The 27,994-nt window shown below is 41.1% G+C and overlaps 3 protein-coding genes across 5 annotated transcripts; 1 reads left to right on the top strand and 2 right to left on the bottom strand.

The window, feature by feature from the left end:
• The first annotated feature begins 10,073 nt into the window (after window positions 1–10,073).
• Window positions 10,074–14,971, top strand: LOC115378010 (DDB1- and CUL4-associated factor 7-like). Of its 2 annotated transcripts, none has more exons than XM_030078121.1 (7): window positions 10,074–10,502; window positions 10,705–10,863; window positions 11,418–11,529; window positions 11,778–11,896; window positions 12,088–12,321; window positions 13,465–13,582; window positions 14,007–14,971. In XM_030078121.1, the coding sequence occupies exons 1-7, from the start codon at window positions 10,365–10,367 to the stop codon at window positions 14,177–14,179; spliced, it is 1,053 nt and encodes a 350-aa protein (XP_029933981.1). In that variant the 5' UTR covers window positions 10,074–10,364; the 3' UTR covers window positions 14,180–14,971. The 2 variants fall into 2 exon arrangements, with proteins under 2 accessions (XP_029933981.1, XP_029933982.1); XM_030078122.1 differs by having other exon boundaries at window positions 10,075–10,502; window positions 12,088–12,297.
• Window positions 14,972–15,083: 112 nt separating this feature from the next.
• Window positions 15,084–22,974, bottom strand: kcnh6b (potassium voltage-gated channel, subfamily H (eag-related), member 6b). The gene is made up of 12 exons (XM_030078375.1): window positions 22,944–22,974; window positions 22,685–22,842; window positions 19,995–20,429; window positions 19,304–19,697; window positions 18,971–19,170; window positions 18,560–18,812; window positions 18,247–18,440; window positions 17,890–17,998; window positions 17,426–17,690; window positions 17,117–17,314; window positions 16,493–16,697; window positions 15,084–16,293 (listed from the first exon to the last, which is right to left on the bottom strand). Exons 1-12 carry the CDS (start codon window positions 22,972–22,974, stop codon window positions 15,997–15,999), a joined length of 2,739 nt encoding a protein of 912 aa, XP_029934235.1. The 3' UTR covers window positions 15,084–15,996.
• Window positions 22,975–24,181: 1,207 nt separating this feature from the next.
• Window positions 24,182–27,036, bottom strand: taco1 (translational activator of mitochondrially encoded cytochrome c oxidase I). 2 transcript variants are annotated; one of them, XM_030078708.1, is made up of 6 exons: window positions 26,911–27,036; window positions 26,384–26,675; window positions 26,171–26,277; window positions 25,824–25,957; window positions 25,318–25,480; window positions 24,182–24,906 (listed from the first exon to the last, which is right to left on the bottom strand). In XM_030078708.1, exons 2-6 carry the CDS (start codon window positions 26,670–26,672, stop codon window positions 24,697–24,699), a joined length of 903 nt encoding a protein of 300 aa, XP_029934568.1. In that variant the 5' UTR covers window positions 26,673–26,675; window positions 26,911–27,036; the 3' UTR covers window positions 24,182–24,696. The 2 variants fall into 2 exon arrangements, with proteins under 2 accessions (XP_029934568.1, XP_029934567.1); XM_030078707.1 differs by lacking the exon at window positions 26,911–27,036 and adding an exon at window positions 26,774–26,902 and having other exon boundaries at window positions 24,697–24,906.
• Window positions 27,037–27,994: the final 958 nt, after the last annotated feature.

The raw sequence follows: 27,994 nt of genomic DNA, 5'->3' as shown, positions 1-27,994 counted from the left end.
GCTGTGTGTTGTTGGTGTATACACTTCACCAGTGATACAGTGAACATAAGGGTGTGTGGACAATTAATTTTCATCAATATTTTACACCGGAGCATAAAATATCAGGTTTGGTCATTACAAAATGGAAAAGGCATATTTATTCATATGTGCACCACAAAGTGTTCCTGCCACCTAGTGACGGTAGCAGGCAATACACCCACAACATGCTTGCCTTGAGGAACTGTTCCATTCTGTTTCATTGTTTTTCATTATTTGAAACTCATTAGAGATGCAACTAGATACTGATTTTGGAGTATTTTCACAGACTACTAAGTACAGTCAGTAATTGCCCATCAAATCAGCCACTACTTCTCATCCTTCTGCTCTACTGATTGCACCCTAGTTATGTTTTATGCACTGTGAGAGAGAGTGTGTGTGTGTGTGTGTGTGCGCACATATACACTAAGCTTCCTGCTAATACTGTGTGCTTCAGTAGAGTTGCTGAATTTGCTCATAAAATAAGAATGAGAGCACCTGCTATAAATCCTGTATGTGTCACACAATATGTAAATGTTGAATTTTGAATACACAGACATCCCCTTTCTTTTTGCTATAGCTCAGTCTGAGCTGAACTAGACAATATGCAAAGCACATCAGGTTGCTCAAGGAATGGAAGAAACCCGCATTTGGTATTTCATGAAACTAACCTGATACTTCACTGACGATAAGTCAATTAGACCTAAACATTAAGAGTGTGCAAAGCAAAGTATCCGACTCTAATGCCAAATATTTCCATGTGAAGATAGACAAGATTATTTTAGGTATGTTGTTTTAAACAAAAGTTTTGCTGGGTAGCTTCGTGCTTTCCTCTTCATCTTTTGGTTGCCACAGTGGATCATCTGCATGTTTGATTTGGCATAGGTTTTACACTGGATGCCCTTCCTGATGTAACCTTCTCCATTTTTATCCGGGCCTGGGACCAGCAGTAGGGATGGACTGGCTTGTGTAGGAGAATTTAATCTATTGTACAGGATTTGATGGAGGGGGAAACTGATGCAAACACTGGAAGAACATGCAAACTCCACATACTCCACACACACTGGGACCTTCTTGTATTCATTGAGGCAGTGACCCACTCAGGACAGTTGAATTACAGTCTGTTAAACCACCAGGGTGGCCTGGAGGTAGTCCTAGTGGACTGTCCTGAGTGGGTTCAAACCTCATGCCCCTGCTGAAGTTACTGTGAGGAGATCTCTGAATCCTTATCAGCTATAGGGATGCTGTTCGGTATTTGACACTGACCTCTGACCATGCTGTGGAAAAAGGTCAATTCCATCTTTGATTGTCCAGTTGACTCATCAACAGATAATATAATCTACAGTACTCACTGAGAGGGCTTTAAGGCTATGACAATGGCCATTAGCTTAAACAGACACGTGAGTAGTTCTTCAGGGTCACTTGCATATTCAAATCAGTATTTTCATAATAGGACAATTTGACCACTTCTTTACAAACCCTTTTTCATAATTAGGATAAGATCTTCTGTGTAAGCTGATGATACAACAGACCAACTGTCAGTAGGTTAATGAATGATATATGGTGGACCACAAGCTGTGAAATTGGAAACTGATGACCAACGTTGGATGTGTGGGCAATTGTCTTGAGGATTTCTTTCTTGTTTCTCAGGCAGATCCCTCATAAATTGCGGACGTTTCAAGGTATCACTGCTGCACGGAGAATGTTTCAGCATATTCCTCCTCGCTCTCACAATTTAACCTCCAACTTCAGTGAATTCTGCAGTGACGTTTTTGGACAATGTGATGGTATGATGTCAGGCATCCTTGCCTGGGCTTCTCTCAGCACCCTCTTTTCTCTGGTTGGATTACCTGCATGTGTTGCTGTTTTTTGGGAGCTGTTTCGCAGACACAAGACAGGAACCCCGACCACCCCCAATGACGTCTTCATGCTGAACCTCACCATCATGGACTATGTCTTCTTGCTTTTTGTCCCACTTGGGGTGTGTAATGTCTTTCTGTGGCACAACAGGCCCTTTAAAACATTCATAGATTTTCTCTATGCATTGAATTTGGATGGACGACCTCTTTTAACAACCTGTGTCTGTCTGGACTGCTACCTGGCTGTCGTTCATCCAGTTACCTACTGCACAAGAAAGAATCTGACTCCCAGGGTCCTGATGTCTGTTGGTGTTTGGGCCATCATAAAGGCTGAAGGCATTGTTTTCACACACTTTGACGATTTGCACCACAGCCCCTGGGCCACGTTGTCCCTTGTCCTCACATTTCCTGTCATTGTTTTCTGTGACTTCTCCATCCTCTGGACTCTGAAGAAATCCCCCCGTGGAGGAAGAGGTCTCCACCCCCAGAAGAAGAAGGCTCTTCAGATCATCACCAGCAGCCTGGTCCTGACAGTCATCACATATGTTCCTCCAGTGCTGGGATACATACTGGGAGCTTTCATAATCAGCAGTGGCCAAGAGTATGAATGCATTTTAGTCATACCAATCTTGATTATTCCTACTGCAGGAAGCACAATTATGCCTATGATGTACTTGGGCACTTTAGGGAAGTTAAACTGCCTCCGTTATTTGGCGTAGCTTGACCATTTTGCTATGCAGGTTTATAATTTGTTGTTGTCACAGCAATTTTAGTCATTAACTAAACCGATAGTGAAATGATCTGACTGCATGTTTAATTTGTATGATCTTAGGAAAGAAACAAAAGCCCCTGTCCAGTGTGTAACAAAAGATCTGCTACTGTATATTGGTTTCTTTGGATTAATGAACAGGAATGCAAATGTCTTGCACATGTCTTAGGATGACCATGTAAGTAGTGCCATGATATTTGCAGTCATACTCCCCTAAAGTAAGATTCCACGTGATCATAGTGACCCAGTGACCTTTCCTAAACGTTTGACTTTTACACAACGTCGCTACATAATTATCTGAACTTACTCATGTTTCCCAAGGAATGAACCCAATCAATTTTGGTGTCATATCACCTTTCCTGTAGTGCCACCCTTTAAGCCAAAATGTCATATTTCATATCTCACAATCTGTTGAGCAGACTGCCATGAAATTTGGTGAACACAGTCATGCTCCCGGGAGGATGAACCCTGTTGATTTTAGTGTTGATTTTCTGTAGGGCCACCAACAGACTGCAATGTCAAATTTGCACAAGATGTTAAATTTAATTAGTAGATTGCTACATTTGTTGAGTGCATTGATAAGATTCCTCTTGATTTTGAGGGGCCCATTACCTCTCCTTTAATACCACCCCTGAGACCTAAATGTCAGATTTGATATGTCAAAATCAATTCAGCAGATGTCCATTAAAGCATGTGCATGCTCCCCATAGAATGCACACTGTCAACATCAAATTTTAGCACCCTCCTCAGGCCAAAATGTACAACCTATTCTCCCACTACTTTCTTCTATTCATCCATTACTTGCATTCACCCGATAAGCAACAAGCAAGTTATTATATGATCCTGGACAACTACATCAGTAACAAGAGGGCTTTATATCTGGCTTTATGGACTCAAAAAAGAGCATCATTTCATATTGTTTCATATCATAACCAAGACCAAACATTGTGAGAAGAAACATGATGAAAGAGGCACTTGGCATCACCATGTCTTGGTTTATGTGAGTGAAGAAGGGCTCAAAACATGTCGCATCCACATAGGCCATCTTGAGCCAAAATGGCAATGTACATATTAATGATGAAGATTGGCAATAGAATCATATAGGGAAAGCTTGTAAAAGTATAAGTAGCTATAGAGGGAATGGAGTTGATTTTGGTTTACTTTTGTTGCATGATAAAACAGATGGTAATTAGTAGCACACAGTAATAGCATAACATGTACATGTAAAGAAGAAAACATCACTACTAATCAAATTATATGTGAAAGTGCAGTATCGCATTGTGAAAAAAAAGCTCACTACTGTGCTATGTAAATGATGTCAATCTAAACTCAAACACCTGCATCAGGATATCTGTCATGTAAGATGATCTGCCTGTCTTTGTCATTTACATTGGTAATGAGGCTATCTCATATGACTACTGACCCCGCATGAAGACTCTGTGATGAAAAAAAAAACAACAAAAAAAAAAAACCACTGAGTTTAAACAAATGAGAACTATGTAATAGTAGGCGAGTGTGTGTGTATATATGCTGAATTTAACGAGTTTAGACTTATTGCAGGCCACAGAGCTTTTAGTGCATTTTGTTTAAGTGTGTAATCTTTTGGACTGATAATAAACTCCATGTCCTGTCTATGCATCAGTTGACTGGTTCAATCAAAAAGCAAGACACATCTTGAAACATCTTTCAAAGCTACATACAAAAGGTTGAGAGATTAAATTTTCATTACTGTATTCCAATAAAGCTAATTTAAAAAGTTCAGTAAAATGAAAACATCCTGCCATACAGCCATTCAGCCATTATACTGACACTTAGTCAGGTCAGGTTTGTAGCACAAACAACACAGCAGCCAGCCTTTTTCCCAGCAAGAAAGCTGACATGATGCACTGTCAAGAGTAATCCTGATTTTAGAATCAGTTTATGTGCAATTCTACCTCCGAAAGAATGGATGTGCAGTTCAGTTTTTTATTACAAGTTTTATTCCTAAAGGCATACAACTATTTACTTCAATTACATCATTGACATTTAATCAAGCACATTGATTCTCAGGTCAATCATTAATTTTCAGTTAGAGTTTCAGTCAGAAGTTTGAAGATTATTTCTTAGCTCAGTCATAAAGTTCTAACATGTCTGAGGATGGTGACTGGAAAACAAAGAACATAAAGTAGGCTTTTAATTTTGCTAAACAGCCATGTATTAAGAATTCTTGCAAAATCCAAAACTGAAACACTCCAATTTCCCAAGATTATTTAGGTAGAGAACAGGCATAAATGCAGACCCTGCAATGCAATTGACATAAATGGGAATACAGTAGCATACATAGATGGAAACATCGGTGATCAGTGGTTTCCCGATCATAATCAGCAATGATGGTGGCACAAAGAAAATGATAGCCATGACCAGGCTGTTGATAACGATGTGAATTGCTTTCTGCTTCTGGGGATGGATGCTTTCTCTTCCAGGGTCGGATCTCTTCAGGGTTTGCACAATGAAGAAATCACAGATCCCAATAACCACAATAGATATTATGAATATCACAGCGGCAAAAGAGCTCATGAATAAATCAGGAATGAGAGAATATGCAATCCCAGAGGCAATTGTGGCAAGCCAAACAACAGCAACCATGAGAACCCTTGGAGTCAGACTTTTCCTTTCCCGGTAGGTGATGGGATGAACGACAGCCACATAACAGTCCAGACAGCTACAGGCCATCAGGAGGGGTCTACCACATACACTGAACGCAAAACAAAAATCCCATATTGCTCCAATTATCTTGTCGTGCCAGATTAAAAAATTAAGCTCACCAGGTGGGATACCAGCCAAAGAGAGCATGTCCATGATTGAGAGGTTAAGCATGAAGACATCATTTGGAGTGAATGGGGTTCCTCTCCTGTGTGTCTGAAAAAAATCCCACAAGACAGCAGCACATGCAGGAACGCCGACGGCAAAGCAAAGAAAACAGCCAGCAGCAGTCACATACTGGCCTTCCATTTTGTCACGACACCACTCAAAAGGAAATTTTTCAGATTCACTGTTGTTGGATACATTTTTGTGCCAAGGATGCATCAGCTCTGAGCAGAGAGTTGATGCTGAAAGACCTGAGAAACCAAGATGTACCACATCAGAACAGAAAACAAACAAACATATATTTCAGAGAGATACAAATAACAACATTACGTCACAGCATGACAACATCATGCCATAATGAAAAAATATATTTTTCATCAAAGTAACACAAACACAGCACAGCAGAAAAAAATATGCAAATTTTGTCTTACAATTCATTTCACTTTCCTTGCGAGTTTATCCGTAATTAATTTATTTGCATCTGAAATTAATAATAAACACAGGCACATACTCTACCTCTTATGATGTTCCTCAGTGATACCTCGACTGAGATGCTATCTCCTGTCAGTCCTGGACTGAAGTGTCTAACATCTGTTGGAGCATCACGATTGATTGGTGCATGACCATTAATCAAACTCATGACGTGCTGTCAGTGGCAGTTTGCAAATGTTTGACATGGAAAAGAGCAAAACCCACATGGCAAAGTCCATTCACAAACAAATATCCTTAGCCAAAGCTACAACAGCAATGAAAAATGATATACATGCCTAAAACAACATTTTTTTTGTCCTGCATTGGCAGTTTATATCATACAACCTGTCATATAACAACACATCAACACATCAGCAGCAGTTTAAAACTTATTCTGCAAGGAATTTGGAGATGCATGTAATTTCACCCCCTAATAGCGGTCAGGGATTTTTAAATTGGCCCCATTTGGTTCAAAATGCAGTTTTTAGGCTACCTCCTGGTTCTACGAGACACAGATAAGTCATTCATATTAGTTTTGTCAAACTCTTTGTAATATTGTTATGAAAGGCACTATTCAGTATTATTCTCAATCTTAATGTTCTGACACCCACAATCCAGGAGACCTTTTATCCAGTGTAAGAAAGCAGATGACATAGTTATGTTTTCAGTAGCAGTGTCATGTGGCATCTGCAACTGAAAGAGTGAATATGCATCACCAGTGACCAATGACAAACAGATTTTTTATTGTAAACTTTATTCTTCAAGGCATGACACTATTCACTCCGAATTACAACATCAATATTCAATCAAGCATACTTATTTTCATTTTAATGTAGATCAATAATCACTAAACAGTAAATTACAAGGCTATTTTTTGGTTAGTACAGTGATACATTCCCAACATGTCTAAGATGATTGGCAAACAAAGCTCTTGAAAAATAAGTAATGATGTTAAAATAATCACTCATTCTTATTTATATCATAGCAAATACTACTGAATTAACTTACAAATGAAATGATTAAATGTTATTAATTTTGCCAAGCGACCCCTGGAAACCACTCAAGACCCCCGAAGGTGCCTGGCCCTACTTTAAAAACCACCGATCTGCGGTAAATAATTTAGTAGGAACTAGTGAGTACCAGAAATGAGTAAAAGAGCCATGAATTAAGAATTCTTGAGGAATCCAGATCTGCAACAATCCAATTTCCCAAGATTATTTAGGTAGAGAAGTGGCATAAGTACAGAGCCTGCAGTGCAACTGATATAAACAAGAGCATCAATGGTGCATCTGTAAGCTGCATTTTCAATGTTCAGTAGTTCGCCGATCACAATCAGCAATCCTGGAGGTAGAAGGGAAATGATGGCCATGACCAGGCTGTTGATAACAATATGAATCGCTTTCTGCTTCTGGGGATGGATGCTTTCTCTTCCAGGGTCGGATCCTCTCAGGGTTTGCACGATGAAGAAATCACAGATCCCAATAACCACAATAGATATTATGAATATCACAGCAGGAAAAGGGCTTATGTATAAATCAGGAATGAGAGAATATGCAATCCCAGAGGCAACTGTGGCAAGCCAAACAACAGCAACCATGAGAACCCTGGGAGTCAGGCTTTTCCTTTCCCGGTAGGTGATGGGATGAATGACAGCCACGTAACAGTCCAGACAGCTACAGGCCATCAGGAGGGGTCTACCACATATATTGAACGCTAAAATAAAAGCCCATATTTCTTCAATTACGTCTTGGTGCCAGATTAAACTATTAAGCAAAGCAGGCGGGATATAAGCCAAGGAGACTATGTCCATGATTGAGAGATTAAGCATGAAGACGTCATTTGGAGTGAATGGGGTTCCTCTCCTGTGTGTCTGAAACAAATTCCACAAGACAGCAGCACATGCAGGAACGCCGACGGCAAAGCAAAGCCAAAACAGAACAGTAGAGCCATACATCAACTCCAGGTTGTCATTGCACAGGTTAAAATACAATTGTTCCAAGGTAGAGTCGTTGACATGAGATACACTTTTGTGCCAGGGATGCATCTCAAGCATCATCTTTGAGCAGAGAGTTGATGTTGACAGACCTGAGAAACCGAGATGTACCACATCAGAAAAAAAAATGCATTCACAAACATAAATTAAAAACATACAAATGATGAACAAATAAACAGCTTGTTCTTCAAAACAAATGAGTTGCAGTGCTGTGGGAAAAAGTGCAGTTATTGCTTCAATACTCACTTTCTTGTCTAGTGTATGACTTCTTTTCTTCTTACATATTCCGAATGTGCAACTCAAGGTAATAAAAAAAATATAGGCACATACCCTACCTTTATGAGCTTCCTTGGTGAAACTTCTACTGAGAGGCAATCTTCTATCTATCTCCGATTAAAGTGTCAACCATCTGTCGAAGCATTCAGACTTACGTATGCATTTGTGCAACATTAATCAAACTCATGACATGCTGTGAGTGACAGTTTGCAAATGTTAGACATGGAAAACCAACCATGCAAAACCACACAGCAAAGTAGACCCACAAACAAATACCCACAGCAAAAATAAATATGATAAATACCTACAAAATTAGTGTGTCTGCAATGTACTGCGCTTCCAGATTATATTTCTTATAACCTGTCATTTAAAGCACATCAGCATCAGCATCATATTCTAAAGATCTACCTATTGTCATTCACTGTGTACTGTATCAAATATAGGGCTAAAGCTTGTTATAAAACAATCTTTTTCCTTGGGTACAAACTTATTTGAATTTTCAGGTGTCACCACATAATAATCATCACATCATCAGGTTTTACTGCCTGTCAACAAAGAATGACTTTGCAAGCCACACGGGCATGGAATGCAGATTCGCTGGAGAGAGCTACATAGTCCATCATTGGACTAACAAATTCCCTTTGACAAGTGATATTTTCCACAGTTTGAGGATAGCGGAGCTAAATGGAGGAGCTATTCTCTAGTGTCTGATTTTTTTTTTTTTTTTTTTTTTTTCCCAATTTTGATACAATTGCAAGGCAAACACATTGCACCTATAGAAATGAATAACTGTCATTAGCAGGCTGTTTATGATGATTTAAGATCATTCTTCTTCTTGGGAGTAGTGTGGTAAATCTGCTGAATCCAGAGGCAGGAATGGTCATAACACAGTGACATCAACAAGCTTGACAGGTGAAATAGTTCCTCTCCTCCAATCCAGACAGTATCAGGGCTACATAACACACTAGGCATTTTAGATTCCAATGCAAAACCTATAGCTAAGACTTAAAAAAAAAAAAAAAAAAAAAAAAAAAAAATATATATATATATATATATATATATATATATATATATATATATATATATATATATATATATATATATATAACATCTTAATAAACAAATTAAACCAAAACTGAACTTAAGTGTTGGGTTGTATAATTAAGGTGTGATATGAGTCCACATGGTGGCAATATACCCTCTTTAGCTGCTCCATGTTCCTCTGGACTGGTAATTCATCTCACTCCATTCACTTCCAGCACAGCAAAACTGGTCCCAAAATAACACTTTCAGCACCTAAGCAAATGGAAACAACACAGATTATTCAAATATCAGAAAAACAATACCCTGAAACTGATTATCTGAGGAAATTAAATGTCTCTTTGCCAGGTATTTTCCGTTTCTGTTTAAAGTGAAAGCAGATCTGGTAGGATCTACATGAAATTTCTGCATTGTTGCCTTGTGCCTATAAATTGGCACTGAGTCTTTCTGTTTGTTTGTTTGTTTGTTTGTTTGTTTGTTTGTTTTTTGGCATCATCCTCTGTGTACACATTTATTTCTGAGCTAAAAATGTTATTTTGGGCATAATTTCTGTGTAAGTGAAGAGATCTAGAAATACAGCATTTTAATAATGAGGATAGTTCGCCACCATGTGGACCCATATAACATCCAGGTAAATATACTACTAAACACCACAAAAATTTAATTTTGCCCTTGGAAGGGTTGTGCACTTGTGTTTTCTGTGGTTTTCCCCGGGTAGTTGATTGTTCCTGTGCGCCATGGTCCATAATTCCGACATTTCCACCGAGCACCTGAAGGCAGCGCCAGCTCGCTGACGCTTATCCGTCTATTTTTGTCCTTCTGTCGCCGCCATTGCTGCCATATGAACATTTCCCCAGCTGTCCGCAGCGCTCATATGTAAGATAGACACACTGGACTGAAACATTAACGTGTAATGTCGCCGTCGTAACCCCGTGGATTCAACAATTTGCCCACTTCAGGACAAATGATACGAAGCAGCAGAGATAATTGGTTGCGTTCGTGGAAGTAGGCTATTGCAGGGACCCTTCCCCCGGCTGTACTCGCATGCTGTACTTTTTTTTGTCCAGAGAGGCGTATTTAGACGAGCTTGAAGATGTCACTGCATGGTAAACGCAAAGAAATTTACAAATACGAAGCGCCATGGACAGTTTATGCAATGAATTGGAGTGTGCGGCCGGACAAGCGCTTCCGTCTTGCGCTTGGCAGCTTCGTGGAGGAATACAACAACAAGGTAATGTGCATAAGGCTAACTGCATGTGGAAATAGAGCACCCAGTCACTGATTAGTGCCTGGAATAATGTCTGTATCATAGTGTTGTTAAGTAGGCCTACCTGCACCTATAATTAACGCGCCATCCCAAATATGATGAGACTGTGTGTACATCCATGGTCGTCCCAGTGCTTCCCATTAACTCCCATACAAACTTTGCCCAGGTCCAGATAGTTGGGCTGGAGGAGGAGAGCTCCGAGTTCATCTGCCGCAACACATTTGACCATCCCTACCCCACCACCAAGATCATGTGGATCCCAGACACCAAGGGGGTGTATCCTGACCTGCTGGCCACCAGTGGAGACTACCTGCGGATCTGGAGGGTGAGAGCACCAAGCACCAAGCACTGCCTGGAACCTGAAATCATGGCTTCCTCTAGCAGTTCAGCACCTGAGGAAACAGGCACAGAAACACAGAACACATGCATATATCACTGTATAGGTTTTGTGGTATTGCTGCAAAAAAATAAGCAGTGCCAAGCTCCTTTGGTGTGACAGATCCAGCTGTGGGATGTTTTGCTTGTGACACAGATCTGATTGGGGGTCTCGGAGTTTATTAAGCTCTTCATTCGTGCTCATTTCTTTGGATCATAGCCCAAAATCATGATGAATTTGAAATGTTTTTGCACATTTAAATGTAGTTTATTAAAAATGACCTTTAGTCGAAGGTTTAACAGTTGGTGCTACTTGGATGAAAGCTTCCTTAAGGCTTGGAATATAAGTTGAGTTTAATTTTCCGTTTTGAAAATTTGTGAGTGTTTGAAAAGATAACAGCCATGATGATGGTATGTCTATGTAATACTGTGTTTGTTGCAGACACGTAGAGTTCACATGCAGATTTCAGGCTAATAACAGAAGTCGTCTCTTTTTACCTAAAGGTGAGTGATTCAGAGACCCGTCTGGAGTGCCTCCTCAACAACAACAAGAACTCTGACTTCTGCGCACCACTCACATCTTTCGACTGGAACGAGGTGGATCCTAACCTGCTCGGTGAGAATACCACACACACATATCTTGAGATGCCAGGTTAACTTTAGGATTAAGTCAGGGGATGTCATCCTCTTTACTGTAAACTTTAGGGCATGTAAACCCCTTTGAGACTGTTAACAGTGATATGGGGCTCTAAATAAACTTGAACTTGAACTTTACATCTTACACCACAAAATTTTCCTGAGTTAAAATTGCAATAAAAACAAAATTCAATATGAATTGCCTCATGTGTTTTATCCCATGTGCAGGCACCTCCAGCATCGACACCACCTGTACTATCTGGGGGTTGGAGACGGGACAGGTGCTGGGCAGGGTCAACCTGGTGTCCGGTCACGTCAAGACTCAACTCATTGCCCATGACAAAGAGGTAAAGGCTGTGAAATGATCAGCAAAAAAAAAAAAAAAATGTTAAAAAGTAACCACACTTTAAACCTTCATGTAACAGAAGTTTATATAATAGAAACATCTGAAAGGCAATTACGTAGTGAAATGTCCTCATTTAGTAAAATGCCCGTCATTGATCTGTAATGGTAGGTGACTGGAAGCTATCTGTTGCAGGTGTATGACATTGCGTTCAGCCGGGCGGGCGGGGGCAGGGACATGTTTGCCTCGGTGGGGGCCGACGGCTCCGTGCGCATGTTCGACCTCCGCCATCTCGAACACAGCACCATCATTTATGAGGACCCCCAGCACCACCCGCTGCTCCGGCTCTGCTGGAACAAGCAGGACCCCAACTACCTGGCCACCATGGCGATGGACGGCATGGAGGTGAGTGGCGGTGGGAATCACAAGGTAACTGGCAACACCATACTATCACAATATTTTACCCATGATAACAGTAGTGTCACGATACAGGCGATTTTGTGATATATAGTATATTGTAAGATAATCAGCTATGATCCATCACAATATCTGTAAATCAAGAGGAAAAAATACCCTGAAAAAGGCCAAATCATATTCCAGTAAGCTGGAATCGGTGTTTTAATTTGCACAGCGACAACATGAACAAGACAGTACAGTTCCAGTTCAAATACCTAAAGGCAGGGAACAAATACGTCTTATGAGCTCAAATGTGCATCTGTACATATGTGATATTGAGCAAGTGTATCAATAATGTATCACAAGAGGAAGTAACAAGCACTTCCCTGTGTGGGGATTCACACTCAGAGGCCACCTTCCATTTGATGCATTTTTTTATTTGTGTACATTCAAAGTTGAAAACGCAAGATGATTCATGTCACATGAATTATAAATGCATGCTTTTTTTTAACTACTTCCATTTTTCTTTTCTTTTACATACCACACATTTTATGTTTTTAAAGCTGTGTGGTGTCTAGAGCTCGGGAATATGAACAAAATGAAATATCACAGTATCTTTGAGTAAATAACTTACTACTGATATTGTGACAATATTGTAGACATGACTGTTGGTGCTTTTATAAAATATTTACATGTGAGATTTTGGATGAACAGTGGTGGATATGAGCAGGTGGAGGCAAACAGCATAACAGCTAGAACAGTCTAGTAAGTTCAGAAAATGAATCCATTCACTGTAATGCAGCCTTTAAAACCAGGAAAAGACAGCAGCTATGCCGTATCATAATATTATCATGTCCACAATCCCAGATAATATTTAGTTTCATATCATGTTATCTGTAATATCAGTGTTTTGCTCAGCTATAATTAAATCTCTATGTTGGAGCTGTCACTTTAAAACCCAAATTGAGAATATATTAAAACTTACATTTAATTGTCACTATACAGATTGGGAACTATTTTCAGTTTAGGATGATGAAAAATGTGTCCCATATCATGTTTAATTTTTTTTATTCACTTGTTTGTTAACACAGAGGCATTAACCTGTGTCACACTGTTTGCTGCTCTCAGTAGACGTCGTCATCGTCTTCATCCTGTCCTGTTTTGTTGCTCTGTCAGGTGGTGATACTGGATGTGCGTGTGCCCTGCACCCCGGTGGCCAGACTCAACAACCACAGGGCCTGTGTCAACGGCATCGCCTGGGCGCCCCATTCCTCCTGTCACATCTGCACAGCAGGTATGCACTTGTGCTTTGCTGAGCGTGCACATAGAGTCCTGGGAGTCGTCCATATTCAGTCTCGCTGTGTCGGCCTCTAAGCAGCTCTGCTGTGGCGAGTGGAGGTTGAGGCACCATGTGGATGTCCTGCACTTGTGTTTTATTTTGTTATTTTTTAGAATCATTTTATTGAGGAATATGAAATAGAGAGGCATTGCCAATTTGCCACTTTCATAATAGTTATACAATAAATACAGCAATACTGTACTACTGATTTCAAATCAGTCAAATCAATTTTCTATTCCTATACACTATTGCTGTGAACATACACTGCCACTCATTTTTTCAATATGCTCTATTCCACTGTATGCAGTGTAGGAATTGATTTCTTCAGCTCTTTTCCCAGAGCACCGGACACTAACCTCATCTTTTCCTTTCCATACAGCGGACGACCACCAGGCTCTGATATGGGACATCCAGCAGATGCCGCGGGCCATCGAGGACCCTATTCTGGCCTACACAGCCGAGGGAGAGATCAATAATGTGCAGTGGGCCTCCACCCAGCCTGACTGGATCGCTATCTGCTACAACAACTGCCTGGAAATCCTCCGGGTCTGAGCCGGGCTCTTGACACTCCCAGGACTGAAAAGAAAAGAAGAGAAAAGACACGTCGTAGTACAACCCAAAACATTCTCATGCCGACCTACAAGCTGAGCAGCAATCAGTTCATGCTGGTTCTGGCAACATCTTTTAACCCCCGCTGGTGCAGGCGATACGTCTGATACTTACAGTGTTTGCAGCTGAGAACAAGAGGACCTTATCCTCTAGCTGTGGGGAGCAACTACTTGACTGTTAATTCCTTCATATAAAACTCGGTTGTTGCCGTTCTGTATCTCTCACCTTGAAGCAGCACAGGACAAAAATGGAAATGGAGTCTCAAGTAACCAAAAGACTGTTAATAGTTTTCATGTACAGACGCCAAACCATGTTCAATAGTCCTGACTCTTTCAGCATGTTGTTTGATAGACAAAGAGGCCCGTTAGTCACGTTTCTGTTTTTATATGCTGCATAGTGCATTTTGTTATATGTAGTTTAACCCATTACATTTGCAGCTATTCATGTATGTTTTTTGACGCAGCTAATTTTGGCTATATTTAAACCAAAGTGGATTTAAGTGTTCATGCATTCAGTCTTTTTTTTTTTTAACCTTAAAATATATTTTATTCATTACCTGAATATCAGTTGTGATATGAAAAAAAATGTTGTAAACCCATTTTTTGTGCAACAGTTTACTGTAGCCTTGTATACATGCATCGTGATACAGAATCCTCTTTAATTTCAGCATCGATAATTTTATTCACAGCAACAACAGCAAGTCTAATTTTACAGAGAATAAACCATTTCTCTTTACACCATTGTACTTAAGTTTCATTTGAAGGTAATATTTAACATTGTCAATTATTGTATGTTGAGGTGATTCATCAAAATATTTGGTGATTACGGTACAAAACTTTACACTTAGAAATGACTGGGTCGAAATTAGTTCTGAGTGTATATCCAGTGTTGAAAAAAAATTTGTCTTAAGTTCATTATTCAGTAACTTTCATATCTTATCAGGGTTCCCACAGGACATGGAATATACAGAAAGTAAAGGAATTTTGAAATCTATTCCTCACAGGAAAAATCAGGGAATTTAATGACAAGTCATGGAATATCAGAATTTTTTTTCTCAAAATATTTTTTTTTCATTAAAGATAAAATGCGTAACTGATTATACATCAAATGTAATAATTATTGCTGTAGTGTTTACAGTATGTTCACTTCCCTGCAGAATAAATCAGAACTTTTATATTAATAAAATATTCGAATCTGAGGTATTTTTAGAAAATTCTGGTCAAGTAAAATAGTAAAAATGTATAAACCATGGAAAAGCAATATTTTAGTCATGGAAAAATCTGGGAATTTTACATTTGACACTGAGTGGGAACCCTGGATAATTAGAGAGGAGCTAGTCCGTAAAAGTGTTAACATTTTGTCCCACATACTAAGTTAGTCACTATCATTTAAAAAGTACCATAACGTGTTTCAGCTGTGTCTTATCAGTCATAAGGGGAGATGGCATTTAAAAAAACAAAACAAAACAAAAAAAACAGTAGATATTATTTAAAACCTTCTTTGCAACTGTCTCTGATTTACTGTGATCCTGTGGTAACTTTGCCTGAGATGTTTATGTATTCCATTTACTGTTTGCTGTGCAAATGTGTACCCAAGATAGCCTTGGACGATAACGAGCAACACTAATCAAACAGCTCCTCCCTCTAGTCATGAAGTACTAGAAAAAACATCCTGAATACAGAAGATCCTGAGGCTCTGCTGTTGACCACGCCTTGTCGCCTGCTGAACCAGGACGGGTCAGTGTGGTGCTCAAATGAGCGTCAAATGACAGGCAGCACAGGGTCCGAGAGGTGTTTCTGGATCTCAGCCAGTCCAGAGGCGATGTCCAGGTTCCCCGGCAGAGAGGGGTAGCGGAGGCTGTCGCAGAGTCCGGTGGTCTCCATGAGGGAGGGTTTGACCGACGGCTGGCGCAACTTGTGGGCCAGCCTGGCGTGGGTCTCCGTCTCAGGAGTGACAGACATGGGCATCGTATCGTCCGACACCACGGTGACGTGGATGCCGCTGGACAGAGACTCCTGGGACTTCTTGGTGAATTTAAGGTCAGGCTGGGCAGGGGTCTAGAGTGAGGCAATCACAGACGGCTGAGTCAGGCACAGTGCTGCAAGCATGGGCTATTTCACAGTTTTGTTTGTCATTACTCTATTTTTCGGACAGAATTAGGTAACATACTATTTTGCTAATCCCTTAGATATGGACAATACACACACTTTGTGTACCCCTAAATGAAATTTCACAACATTCAACAGTTTGCCATACCTGCATAGATGCCCGGCTGTCCATCTGTAGAGGAGAGATGGGGTACATGGTGTGTAACACTGATGTCCCCGTCCCATACAGGCCAGGTGAGTCAGTAGGGAGAGTACTAGATGACACAGTGCTGTAGGCAGGAGGGACGGGAGCGATCTGTCTCTGGAGAAGCTGGAGAATAACATTGATGTCGGCTGTCATGCGAGTTTCCAGTCTGTGGAATTAAATTGAGAGGGTGCGGAAAAGATGAGATTGACAGGAATTCTACATATTATAGTATAAAGTGGAATTGTCAGTCTTTGTAGCACTGATGTATGGCGCTGCTTTTTGGGCAACAATAATAATAACAATAATTTGTCTCCTATTACTGGGAAACATGCCATCTGCACTGCAAACACATGCCATTAGTGCAGCTTGCAAATGGATCTTTGACTGTTGCTGTGTCATGAAATCCACAATCCAAATAATGATGCAAACCTAAGTCAAGATCTCATTGGATCAAGCAAGTACACTGCATTCCACCTTAAGGTTGTCGTAGGCCAGATTAGTAATACATGAGTAAGTACTCCTCATTGAATACTTTTTTATTTTACAAGCAGTTGAGTAAAAACAAAGCAGTGTTTGTAACTACACCTGTTGAGCTGTGACTGTAAAACCTCTAGTCGAGACTCCAGTTCACTGGGCCTCTCCTCTGTGAAAGGTGGGGGGTGGTACGAGTTGCGGACAGAAGAGGATCGCCAGGCACGACTGGACACCTGTTGCTGCTGTCGGTCTGGCCAGTAACGATACATTCCAGGCACATTCAAAGATGGTCCTGAGGAAACATATGAAACATGCTTAAATTTGATTCAAATAGTGCTTATGTCCCAAAGCAAAACTTCAAAACAGCATGCTGACACACCTTATCACTATTTTTTCAACATTCATATCCATGTACCTTGGTGGCCCCTGTCCAACACTGTTTCCCTCCCCATCGAGTTGCCACCAGGGGGCAGCAGCTGCACCACAGAGGGGGAGTAATCGCGCCTGGCATCTTCTGGTGGGTACAACTCCACTTTGGCTACATGTGCAAGGGGCTTACTCAGGTCCTCGCTAGACTGGGAGCACGGCGATCCACAGCTGCAGTGGTCATCCCAGTGCGGCTGCGGAGCCGAGTGACGATGACGGAATGACTGAGGGGGGTTTGAGTCTTCATGATCCATTCCATCTGTTCACAGGAAAACAATTGGCACTTCAGTTTTCTCCGTCTGATATTTCTAAAAGCCAACCCTACCAAAGGGTTCATTTTTGATTTTCCTAATGAGGTTTTTCTGAGAGTTTAAGAATCTATGGTTGGTATTGTTTTCCTGCTGCTGTATACCAAAAAGCCATTTTGCAGGTATCTTGCAAAATACCAGATAACTCACCTGGCCTGATTCGGCAATCCAGGGAGTGGACTCTGTGTCTTGGCCTGTGACGATACCCACAGTCATCACCAGAATCATCTGCTGCTATTACTGGCAAAACCTGATCAGCCTGATGAACACAGGAACAAATGGTAAATATAAAATCACAATACATTCACAGGCATTAGAAATACCAGCATATTGTGCTCTCAGCAATGCCTTTTTATTTGTAGTTGGTCCACTTCATTTGCCAGTACAAACCAGCGCTAGTACCCTTTTAAGGACAGGTCTATATATTGACTTTGCAAATCAAAAATGTGTTTTCAACATTAGTGTGAACATGTTTTCTCTATAATCAAGTCAGTGTGTGCACCGTACATCTCTAAGGTCAAAGGTGATCTCCAAGTTCCTCCAGAAGTTGTTTGCAAAGCTCGGATAGATGTCCAGGACTTCCAGCAAGTCGTCCCTCAGGATGCGGTGAAGGTCACAGTAGGTGATGGCATGTACATCTGAACTGGACTTCCCTGGCTCATCACACAGGTGGATCGGCTCGCCAAAGATGTCGTTCTTTTCTGCAAGGGTGTGATTAGTTTCTTGGTGAAATACATGAAAGTTTAAAGTGCAGCACTGGAGCATTTCAGAAAGACCCCTTTGAAAACAACTCATCATCATGGTTTGGTAGATGCTGTACCTAATATGGCTACCACCACATCATCCCTGATGACCTGGATGGATCCACGGGAAATGAAGAAGAGAGAGTCCAAGATGTCCCCAGAGTGGATCAGGGTATCTCCTGGTGGAGCGTGGACCGTCTTGAACCTCATAGCTAAGGCACGTAGACAGGCTTGACTGGCACCACGGAAGGCCTTACAATTTTGTAGCAGAGATCGGTTCAAATGCAAACAGATGTCTGCCTGCAGGCACTCTGGAAAACCCTTTAAAACCTAAACATGAAAAGGCAGAAATGTCACTATATCAGTGATTATTGGAAAAAAAAAATCACAAACATTGGCATCCTAACGATTTGGCACAAAAGTACAGTGGTAAGTAAGTTTTTGACACACTAATTCAAATATTACCCAATAATTCACAACTTCCTTACAGCATTCATGTCGATGCCGTTCGTATAGGACCATGCATGCTGGAAGTACTCCTCCAGCCTTTGGCGAAGGTCACCTGGGATTTGGTGAAAGCGGATGAACTCTTTGACCCGCAGCATCTGGGTGTGGTAGCGAGTTGTACCAGAGTACAACCGCTGGATTATGGCTGACACATTCCCAAATATGCTGGCATACATGAGAGCTGGGACAGAAGAAGCAGTGAAGAGACAGATGGTGACTTTATGAACCATATGGATGAACTACTCACTTCTTGAGGAATTACGTTTTCAATTAATGGAAAGGAATTGACATGAAAAAGTGTTTGGAAAACTCACAGCCAATGACCATGACGCAGATGGAGAAGATCTTTTCAGAGTTGGTGTTTGGAGAGACATTACCAAAGCCCACGCTGGTCAAACTGCTGAAGGTGAAATACAACGCTGTGACGTACTTGTCTTTGATTGATGGGCCAGAGGTGGAGTCACTGTCGTTGTATGCCTTGCCCAGCTGCTCTGCCAGGTTGTCCAGCCAACCCGTCTCTGTGTACGGCCTCTCCACGAAGCCGATGGCGTACCAAATGCACGCTAGCCAATGGGCAATGAGCACAAAGGTGCACATAAGCAAGAAGAGAACAGCAGCCCCATATTCAGAGTAGCGGTCCAGCTTTCTTGCCACACGGACCAATCGCAGCAGCCGAGCTGTTTTCAGAAGGCCAATTAAAGTTGCCATCTTTGGTGTCCATGGACAAAAGGGAGAGGAAAATAAATAAGGGGAAAATGGCCAAGCAGCTTAGTTTAAGATACTTAAAGATACAATTAAAGTTATAAAGCCTTGTTGAGAAAACAACTAGATTTAAGGATTTAAGAACGAGCACAAGCGATGTAAACTTGGGTATTCAAGGTTAACAATAATATCCTATGAAGCAGATTCATCTCTTAATTTTACTCAATCAAATTCAATTTTCAGAAAGCGTTTTTACTGTGGGATTTTGCAAAATTTGAAACAATTTCATTTGCAGACAGGCACAGTTCTTACCTCATCAGAGCCAGATCTGAAAACGAGGAGATCAAAAGGGATTGCTGCAAACAGATCGATGGGGAACCAGCCTTTGATATAGTGCTTGGCTATCCGGCTTGGCTGCGTGACCACCTCGTCGTTGTGGTCCACATAGGTGGTGCGAAAGTTGATGACTATATCCACAATAAACAGTACATCCACCATAAGGTCCACCACATTAAGAGGGTCACACGTGTAGCCACAGCTCCTTTGATGTACGTCCCCATGTTCATCCAAGAGGAAGGCAGCAGAGTAGGGAGTGAAAACAGCTGTGTAGAGGACCAGGAGGAGAATAATCCAATCCCAAAAAGCCTTGAAGGGGCTGTAGTGAAGTAAGATCCACCATGTTGTCTCTGGCACCTGGAGTTTGTATTCAGGCAGTACATCAGACTCCAAAGAAAGTACCTAGGGATAAAGAAGTGGTGAGGATATACCGGTACAAGGTTACTCTCATACATGAACATATATTTACATTAGCTAATTTATGTATGATAAATTAGAAAACCTGAGGTACCATGTGGCGTCTGATACCCTTGTTTAAACCATATAGTGAAGATAATTTGTTCATAGGATACCCAAATTAATTTTCTTTCCACCCATACACGTTGGTAATATTTTGCAACTGTTTTCAGATTTGACACAAAGCATATCTGGCACATTTTGGAAAAAAAAAAAACCCAAACCCAGTGCATTTTAGGAGAAAAACTACAGCATTTTCAAACCACTCTTCCAGCACACCAAGCAATTTTTGCGTCTGAGCTCATAACAACCAACAGACCTTTCTGGAAGACATGCTGTTTTGACCTTGTTCATGGTGGAGGTTGCACGTGCTGGGTTTTGGACCTTGCAATTCCAGCGATTCCTTGATTATCCCATCACTGGTAACCCTCATTGGAGACGAGGTTTGGGTGACCATTCCTCCTAACGATTACATCCATAATTTCCAGATAGAATGGAGAAAAAAAAATCTACACGGGATGCAAAGACATTATTCTGCTGTGATCAACAACGCAAGAGCTGCCTGTATGCTGGAGCTGGGTGGTTGGTTGGATCAAATGAGCTGGGCGTCATCATCACATAACTGAGTTCATGTGCTGCCAAAGTCCTCATTTTCTCTGTCCCATTCAATCATACATTTGCTGCACTGACTGGCTCTCTCAGTGGCCTCACACCTCACCACATAGACAAATAGACAGATAGACAGACAGACAAAGATCCAAATCAAGGGATAAAATAGCCAGGGATCAAAAACTGACCCAGCAGCATCAACAACAAGGTCACAGGTTGTTGTGAACAGTGTTCGCTCTCACTCCTCTCGTGTCCAACACACATCATCGTCACACAGAGGCAGTGATGCAGAAGGCCGAGCCTCAGGGCCTCAGCAGTAACAACAGCGGCTCTGAACTGAACACAGGCTCACAGGAGGAAAACGTACAGCCTCTAAACCACCTACTGATTTTTGCACCAGCAGGTTAACTACAGTCTTCAGTAAAATCGAGGTAACTGCACTGCCACCGGGCAACTGTTTTAATACATTGTGTTTACTAGGATCTCTTGGATTTGTAATATTAATATTATATTAATATTATGTAATGTGGCATTACAATTAAGATTGAAAACTGGTGGTGAAAGAGTTGGCAAATGAGATGCACTAACACAGGTGCATGTTTCGGACCCCAAGTTGACTTTAATGAAGATACGGACCCATTTTGAAATAATTTTGCACTCAGGGCCCTCATATGAAATGATATTGTGGTTTGTGTTAAGTAGTAAATAAATTATCCCACGCTTGAACTCGGTCAGCTTCAGAGTGGTGAGATTGAAACCATGTTAGATTAATGACACCCATTTTTTGTACTGTAACAAATTGTAGTGGTTTAAATTATTGTGAAATTAAACTAATCCTTATTTATTCATGTATTTTGTATAATAAATAAAAAGGGAAAAAAGAAAAGAGGGAATACACATAAAAGATTATAATGTTACTAACCCCAAAGCCCAAAGTGAGTACAAAGAAAATATGGTGAGAGGACTGACAGTCATATATTTTGCTCATGTCAAATTATATGTTCCAAGTATCATTACTGGGAGAAAATACCAGATGAGATCAAATTAAAGATTTGCACCTGTTTTTAATAACAAGAGTAGCAATAATTCAACAAATTACAAGGAATTGGGTCAGTGACAATTCAACTAACTGTAAATAGAAGGATCTGATAAATGAAATGTATGAAATTGAAAAATATAACTGAGAATTAGATATCAAGCCCAGATTTCTGAGGGAAGTTGGGAGGAATGGCTTGAACGGGTAAATAACAAACATTTTGTAATGACCTTCCTGTGAGGTGAAATAAAAAGGAAACAAAACTGTATTTATTTTACTTTTTTCTTTTATTATGTATGTATGTATGTGTATATATCTTCATGTGTCTTTAACTTTATAATTTTGTTTTTAAATTGGAAATTAAATGAATAAACTATTCCTCACTTTGCTGAGGACCCTGAGGTTTCCCAGACACCGCTTTGAAAACCACTGCACTGACAGATGAGCCCGCTCCCTGTTTGCTGTCAGTCAGCTCAGCTGTGTGTCTGTCCCAGGAAAAAAAGCCGTAAGACACACACAGTGACAGACTGAGCCCTGCGGTCCTGCGCCCCCGTACCTGTGTCACCTTCTCTGTGACGTTCTGAGTGCGGTCCTTCACCTTGGAGGGGCTCAGCAGCTCCACCCTTTGAGTCGGAGGGGACTTGCATTCGGGGCCCCTGTTGGCTGCTCCCCCGCTCTTCATAAGATCCGAATCAGACATGGAGCTCCGCTGGCCTAAAGGTGAAGGATAAACGTTCACATTTTATACAATCTTTCTTTTCACAGGTTGCAGGTTTCATCTTGTGTCTTTCTTCCACCTGTCATTGATGTCTCACATCTTTTCTTGCCTTTTACTCTGTATTTCATTTAGGAATTGTTGTTTCCTGGAAAGCAGTTTGACCTGAATTGTCCAAAAAATTATTTTTACTATTATAATATTTATCAACATTGCTTGCATAAAAGTAGAAATATGCAGTAACTGCAGCATTGCTTTATTCACTATATTATAGGTGATTTTTATATTATTTGATATTATAAGTGATTTTGAAACTGACATTTAGTATAATGTACATTCCCTCTTTGACTGGAAAATATCAGAATGAAGAGTCAAGAAACTTATTTAGTGACTGTTCAGGACTGTGCACCTCCCCTTCATAAATTTCCGTCCATTCTGGTGTCCCCATAAGCCCTACCTAGCTGCGCCCCTCCCAAAAATACAGTGAACTTCAGGTCAAAAGTCTCGATACTTGGCTCAGGAGCTGGTACAGCATCGACAAAGCAATTCCTAAATTAGGTTGACTCCACAAGCTGATCAATCTCCCAACCAAACCATAACTTCTACGGAAATCAAAACAGCATACCTGATTTGAAACTCAGAATGTCAGATCCTTCTTGGCCTTGAGCACTTGGCACCCATGATTCAAATCTCCATCCTTGAGTATTTTCGAGGATATCCACCCCACACCGTCATAATTTATGTTTAAGAAAAAATGTCCTTATTTTCTGTGTGTACAGACCTAAAGGTTGAACCCTCCTCACTGGCACAGGGCAGCGGACTGGCCTTCAGTGAGTACGTCACTGTAAAACATTTGCCATCCCTGGAAACTAATCAATGCATTGTTATAGTTGAGAGGAAATGACAGGAAAATCAATAGCAAATCACTGATAACTAGAGGAAATGGGTTCAGTGTTGTTACATTGGAGTTTACTGTTGACACCAAATTACCATTTCGGTCTTTCTGCCTACACTATAGCTCAGTGCTGTAGCTTTACACTGTGCATCAGGATGCGGTGGGTGGCAACAACAACAATCTGGCTAATGGTATGGCCCCCGCTCAATATGTTGCATGCACACTGTTAATATGGGATCCTATTGACTGCAATGTTGACACCACAATAATATGAGTGACTAATGACCTGTTATGTGACAATATTGGCTGTAAATGTCCTTCAGCTGTCACCTTCAGAGGTATGTTTCTTCAAATACCTGCAGCTTCTAAATGTTACACAAATTTTTTGACTTAAGGAGCTGGAAACAATATTACATTTTCCACAGGAACTCATTTTGCAAAGGTGAAGTTAAATTAAACTTTATTTTGACCTGATCTTTGCTGGTAAGTAGATGTCACTTCCTGTACTGTACATGTCACTCACTCAAAATGAAACTTCACTTTGGTGGAACAATTTCACTTGTAGTTCACATACAGCTGACAGAATTATTTTTCTAATGCTTTTATAAGAGCAAAAAAAGAGCAGATGCAGGGAATTTTATTTCATTCCCTGTTTCTCTGTAGATCAGAGTTTTCAGGAGAGGCTGGTTATTAACTTCTGTAGAGAAATGTGAGTCACTCTCAATAAGGATCTCAAGCTCATTTCTCCTGCATGTCTTTTCTTATACAGTCAACATCAACATGGCCAAGACACTCGTGTTTTCAGACTGGATATGTGTGTGTTCCACATGTCGACATGACAAACCGCAGCAGTATCAGCACCCTCTGATGTAAAGTACATCTGATGGTGGATTCTTTCTTGATGACATTAACCATTTTTTAACATATTGAATGTCCAGCGAGTGTCCAGACAGAGTGTTCAGCTCTGGCTCTGGATATTGTCCCAGACTCGAAAGACATCCGGACAGTCGTTGAGGACTTCTATTAGGGTTGAGGCTGCCTCTATCTGGCTCTGGTCCAGAAACACGGGAGTGTGGGCGACAAACTCCAACCCTGCAGAGGTGATGTGCATTCCAAGCTCCTCCAGTGAAGTCCGCACCTTCTTCAAGTGCGTCATGTCACAGATGAACTGTGGAGAAACAGAGGACACCATTACCTAATGCAACGTTCAGCTTGTTCTACAACACATCTGAGGATTTCACAGGCGTCCACTTCGAACCAATTATATGCACTACACTGGTAATTTTCAATACTCAAAATAATACAAGCAAAACTACAGAATATCACTTTGTTTTCCGTCATAATGTCAAATAGAAACTTCAACGTCAGATAAAAAATTACTATTAATTATTTGAGAATTTATTAATGTGTATTTTGAACAAGTTTCATGGGTCCTAAGGTAATAAATCCCACCTTTAATTCAAGTATAACAATGTTAAAATCACTAAAGTCAGATATAAAGCTTGCATCTTCAAGCTCGTAAGTCTCTACAGCTGCTTCCAGTCCTTTCTCAGAGGGGTGACAAGTCTCCATGTCTGACCTGCAGGAGGGGCTGCTCCTCCTCATCCTCGGTCTGCTGGACGTCCTCGGCTCCCGCCTCGATTGCCAGCTCAAGGGCTCGCTCTGCTGTGATGTCCTGGCCCTGCACCATCACCACCCCCTTCCTGTTGAAGTTATGGCGAGCGCCGTCTGCCAGCATCCCTCTGTGGACGAGCAGAGAATTACACCTCTTTGAATCAAAATCAGTAACCGTGCATCAAGCTATTCAGTTTGAAATCAGTCACCTGTGTCACACTTTGCAGCACTGATGGATTGAGCTTTGAAGACACACTGATCGATGATTCATCTCCACAGATATTTTGTTGCATCAAGGTGGAATAATGTTTTCACATGCTTCAAATGATGCGAATTTTGAACAAACTGTAATTCAAGCAGGTTCACTGCAAGCATTTTTATTCAGGTTCTCATTTGCGGTGTGAAGCAATAAAATGCAATAGCTGTGACTGATTATTTATTATCAGCGATACAGCTTCAGCCGGTCCTGACCCGTTCTTGTTGAGCAGGCGTTTGATTTCCTGGTGGGTGCGGGTGTTATTCTCAGTCAGGGTCTCGATGAGCAGCGTGCATCCGCCTGGACCCCGAGCCTCATATGTTAGCTGGCTTCCTGCCTTGGTCTTCTCCTGAGGACGCAGGAGAGGATTAAAAGCAAGAGTACACTTGTGAAAACACAGACACACCATCAGTGACACAACACATCTTTTCTACTTTTTTTTTTTTTTTTTTAATAAACACACTTTTATCTTCTGTATGTATCTGCAACACACTAATCCCAAACCTTTGTTTTAAACAAACAAACAAAAAAAAACATACGTGGTAGTATGTAGTTGACCTACCGCACCCTTTATGGCAGCGTCTATGGAAGCTTTTGGCATGTTCTTGCTTCTGCACTGCTCCAAAATATGAGCCAGACTCAAGTTTAAGTCTGGGTTCGATCCACCCTCTGCAGAAAACATCCAGGTTGTTTAAATGAAATACAGTCCTCAAGGAAACACCAGCTGTGTGCATTTCTCATTCATTCTGTTTCTTTTATTTCTCGTTCATCTCACCTTTCACAGCTATCCTTATCATCATGCCATACTTCATAAACATTCTGGCTCGGGCTTCATCCTTGGGTCCTTTGATGTGCTTCACTTTTGACCACTTGTTGTGTCCGGCACACAAAGCAGGGCACAGCTGTACTGTCCTGACAGGAAGGCTTTTCCACAGCGGATGAACACATGAGCCCGGCGGGTGTGTGTGGCCCGGGCAGATCCCTGCGCCGGCCGGGGGGAAGGCGGGCAGAGGTCTCCTGGGGCCCCGGGTCAGGACGGCCCTCAGCACCGCGGTCCCTGCCATGCCCTTCACACACACAACCAAGTGTTAGTGTGTTGCTTATCCAGAGGTGACTGTCACACACACACCAGGCACATGAACCCGACTTTAACCTGTGCCTGCACCTCGCATGTGAAGCCTCTGTCTGTCTCTACGTGCGTCTCAGCGTCTGTCCCGCCGAGGAGCGACTAACTTTACAAAACAGCTCTTTACTCGCTGCAGAACACGAGCGACACACACTGAAACTTATTTTCTGACTTACCACGCTGCAGACAGCTAGCCCGAGCTGTCTGTCCTTGTGAAACTGACACTTCCGGATTGCGTCTACGTCACGAGTGGGACTTTCAAAATAAAAGGTAGTACTTAAACGAGCACACGGGGTGAGACAGACCCCCCTCCCCCTCCTCTTCATCTATTTGGACAAACTGATTTGATCTTTAATGATCAAACCTTTAGTAACGTACTTTGGGGACCAAATGCACGTTAGTGTCCAAAACATTATCTTGGTTTTATCATGAGCCCCTGTATCCATGTATGGAAACTGTTGACATAATTATAGTTGTTTATTAATGATTTGTAAAGTGTTTATAATCTAATAGATAGCCTAATTATGAGTCATTCATAAACCTTTTTTAAGGGCAGTCTTGTTGTGAAGTGGTACTTTATTCTTTCTTTTATTCATTTATTTTTCTCTTAATGCTATTGTTATGAGTAATGTATCTTTTTTCTTTTTATTTATATGTTTATTCATTTTATTTGCCTCTAAATTATGAAAGAAGGTCTGTTTTATCTTTTATTTAATTATTTAATCGCTTTATTTGTTTTCTTTTTGTTATGACATACAAAGGGATCAGACAAGGCCGAAACCACTATTTTGTCTTACAAAAGTGTAGTAAAAAGTACTGATACTGATACAAATACTGATATTTCATATGTACCCACATCATGTGCAACATAACAGATCCTTAGCATCTCACTGCCCCGACTCTGAGGTCAGTCTGGTTGCTGTTAACTAAAATGAAGTTTCAGCACCATGGAGAGTGGCACTTGGGTCACATTTTAAATTGTGTGTGAATAAAATTAGATTTCCACCTCTCATGCCAAATATAGGATGCTGAGAATTTATTCCTATGACCATTAGCTGGTAGAACGGACATCTACAGCCAGAAAATAGCATAATGAGTCAGTGCTGTGAGGCGTTGAGGCTTGCAGGATCTCAGGCTGTTCATGGCTTGAAGTAATCAATGAATCCACACTACGGACATCATGGGCTCGGGGAGGTAATGAGTTGTTTACTTGGGTAATATGGTGGAAAACAACTTTAGTTCACCATGGGCTCAATCTGT

The sequence above is a fragment of the Myripristis murdjan genome, chromosome 19, assembly GCF_902150065.1.
Source record: "Myripristis murdjan chromosome 19, fMyrMur1.1, whole genome shotgun sequence".
Lineage (NCBI taxonomy): Eukaryota > Metazoa > Chordata > Actinopteri > Holocentriformes > Holocentridae > Myripristis > Myripristis murdjan.
This window is presented reverse-complemented; position numbering and strand designations above follow the sequence as displayed.

Bases quoted from the DNA above. Each gene is read 5' to 3' on its own strand.
- taco1 (XM_030078708.1), bottom strand. From the start codon at position 26,672: ATGGCAGGGACCGCGGTGCTGAGGGCCGTCCTGACCCGGGGCCCCAGG. The intron at 26,278-26,383 runs GTGAGATGAACG...TGTTTTCTGCAG, and splicing joins GATAAGGATAGCTGTGAAAG to AGGGTGGATCGAACCCAGAC. The intron at 24,907-25,317 runs GTCAGACATGGA...GTTTCTCCACAG, and splicing joins AGGAGCAGCCCCTCCTGCAG to TTCATCTGTGACATGACGCA.
- kcnh6b (XM_030078375.1), bottom strand. From the start codon at position 22,974: ATGAAATACAGAGTAAAAGGCAAGAAAAGAT. The intron at 19,171-19,303 runs GTGAGTTTTCCA...CTTCTGTCCCAG, and splicing joins CTGCGTCATGGTCATTGGCT to CTCTCATGTATGCCAGCATA. The intron at 18,813-18,970 runs GTAAGGAAGTTG...TTTCATGTTTAG, and splicing joins ACGGCATCGACATGAATGCT to GTTTTAAAGGGTTTTCCAGA.
- LOC115378010 (XM_030078121.1), top strand. From the start codon at position 10,365: ATGTCACTGCATGGTAAACGCAAAGAAATTTACAAATACGAAGCGCCA. The intron at 10,864-11,417 runs GTGAGAGCACCA...TTTTACCTAAAG, and splicing joins ACTACCTGCGGATCTGGAGG to GTGAGTGATTCAGAGACCCG. The intron at 11,897-12,087 runs GTAAAGGCTGTG...TATCTGTTGCAG, and splicing joins TCATTGCCCATGACAAAGAG to GTGTATGACATTGCGTTCAG.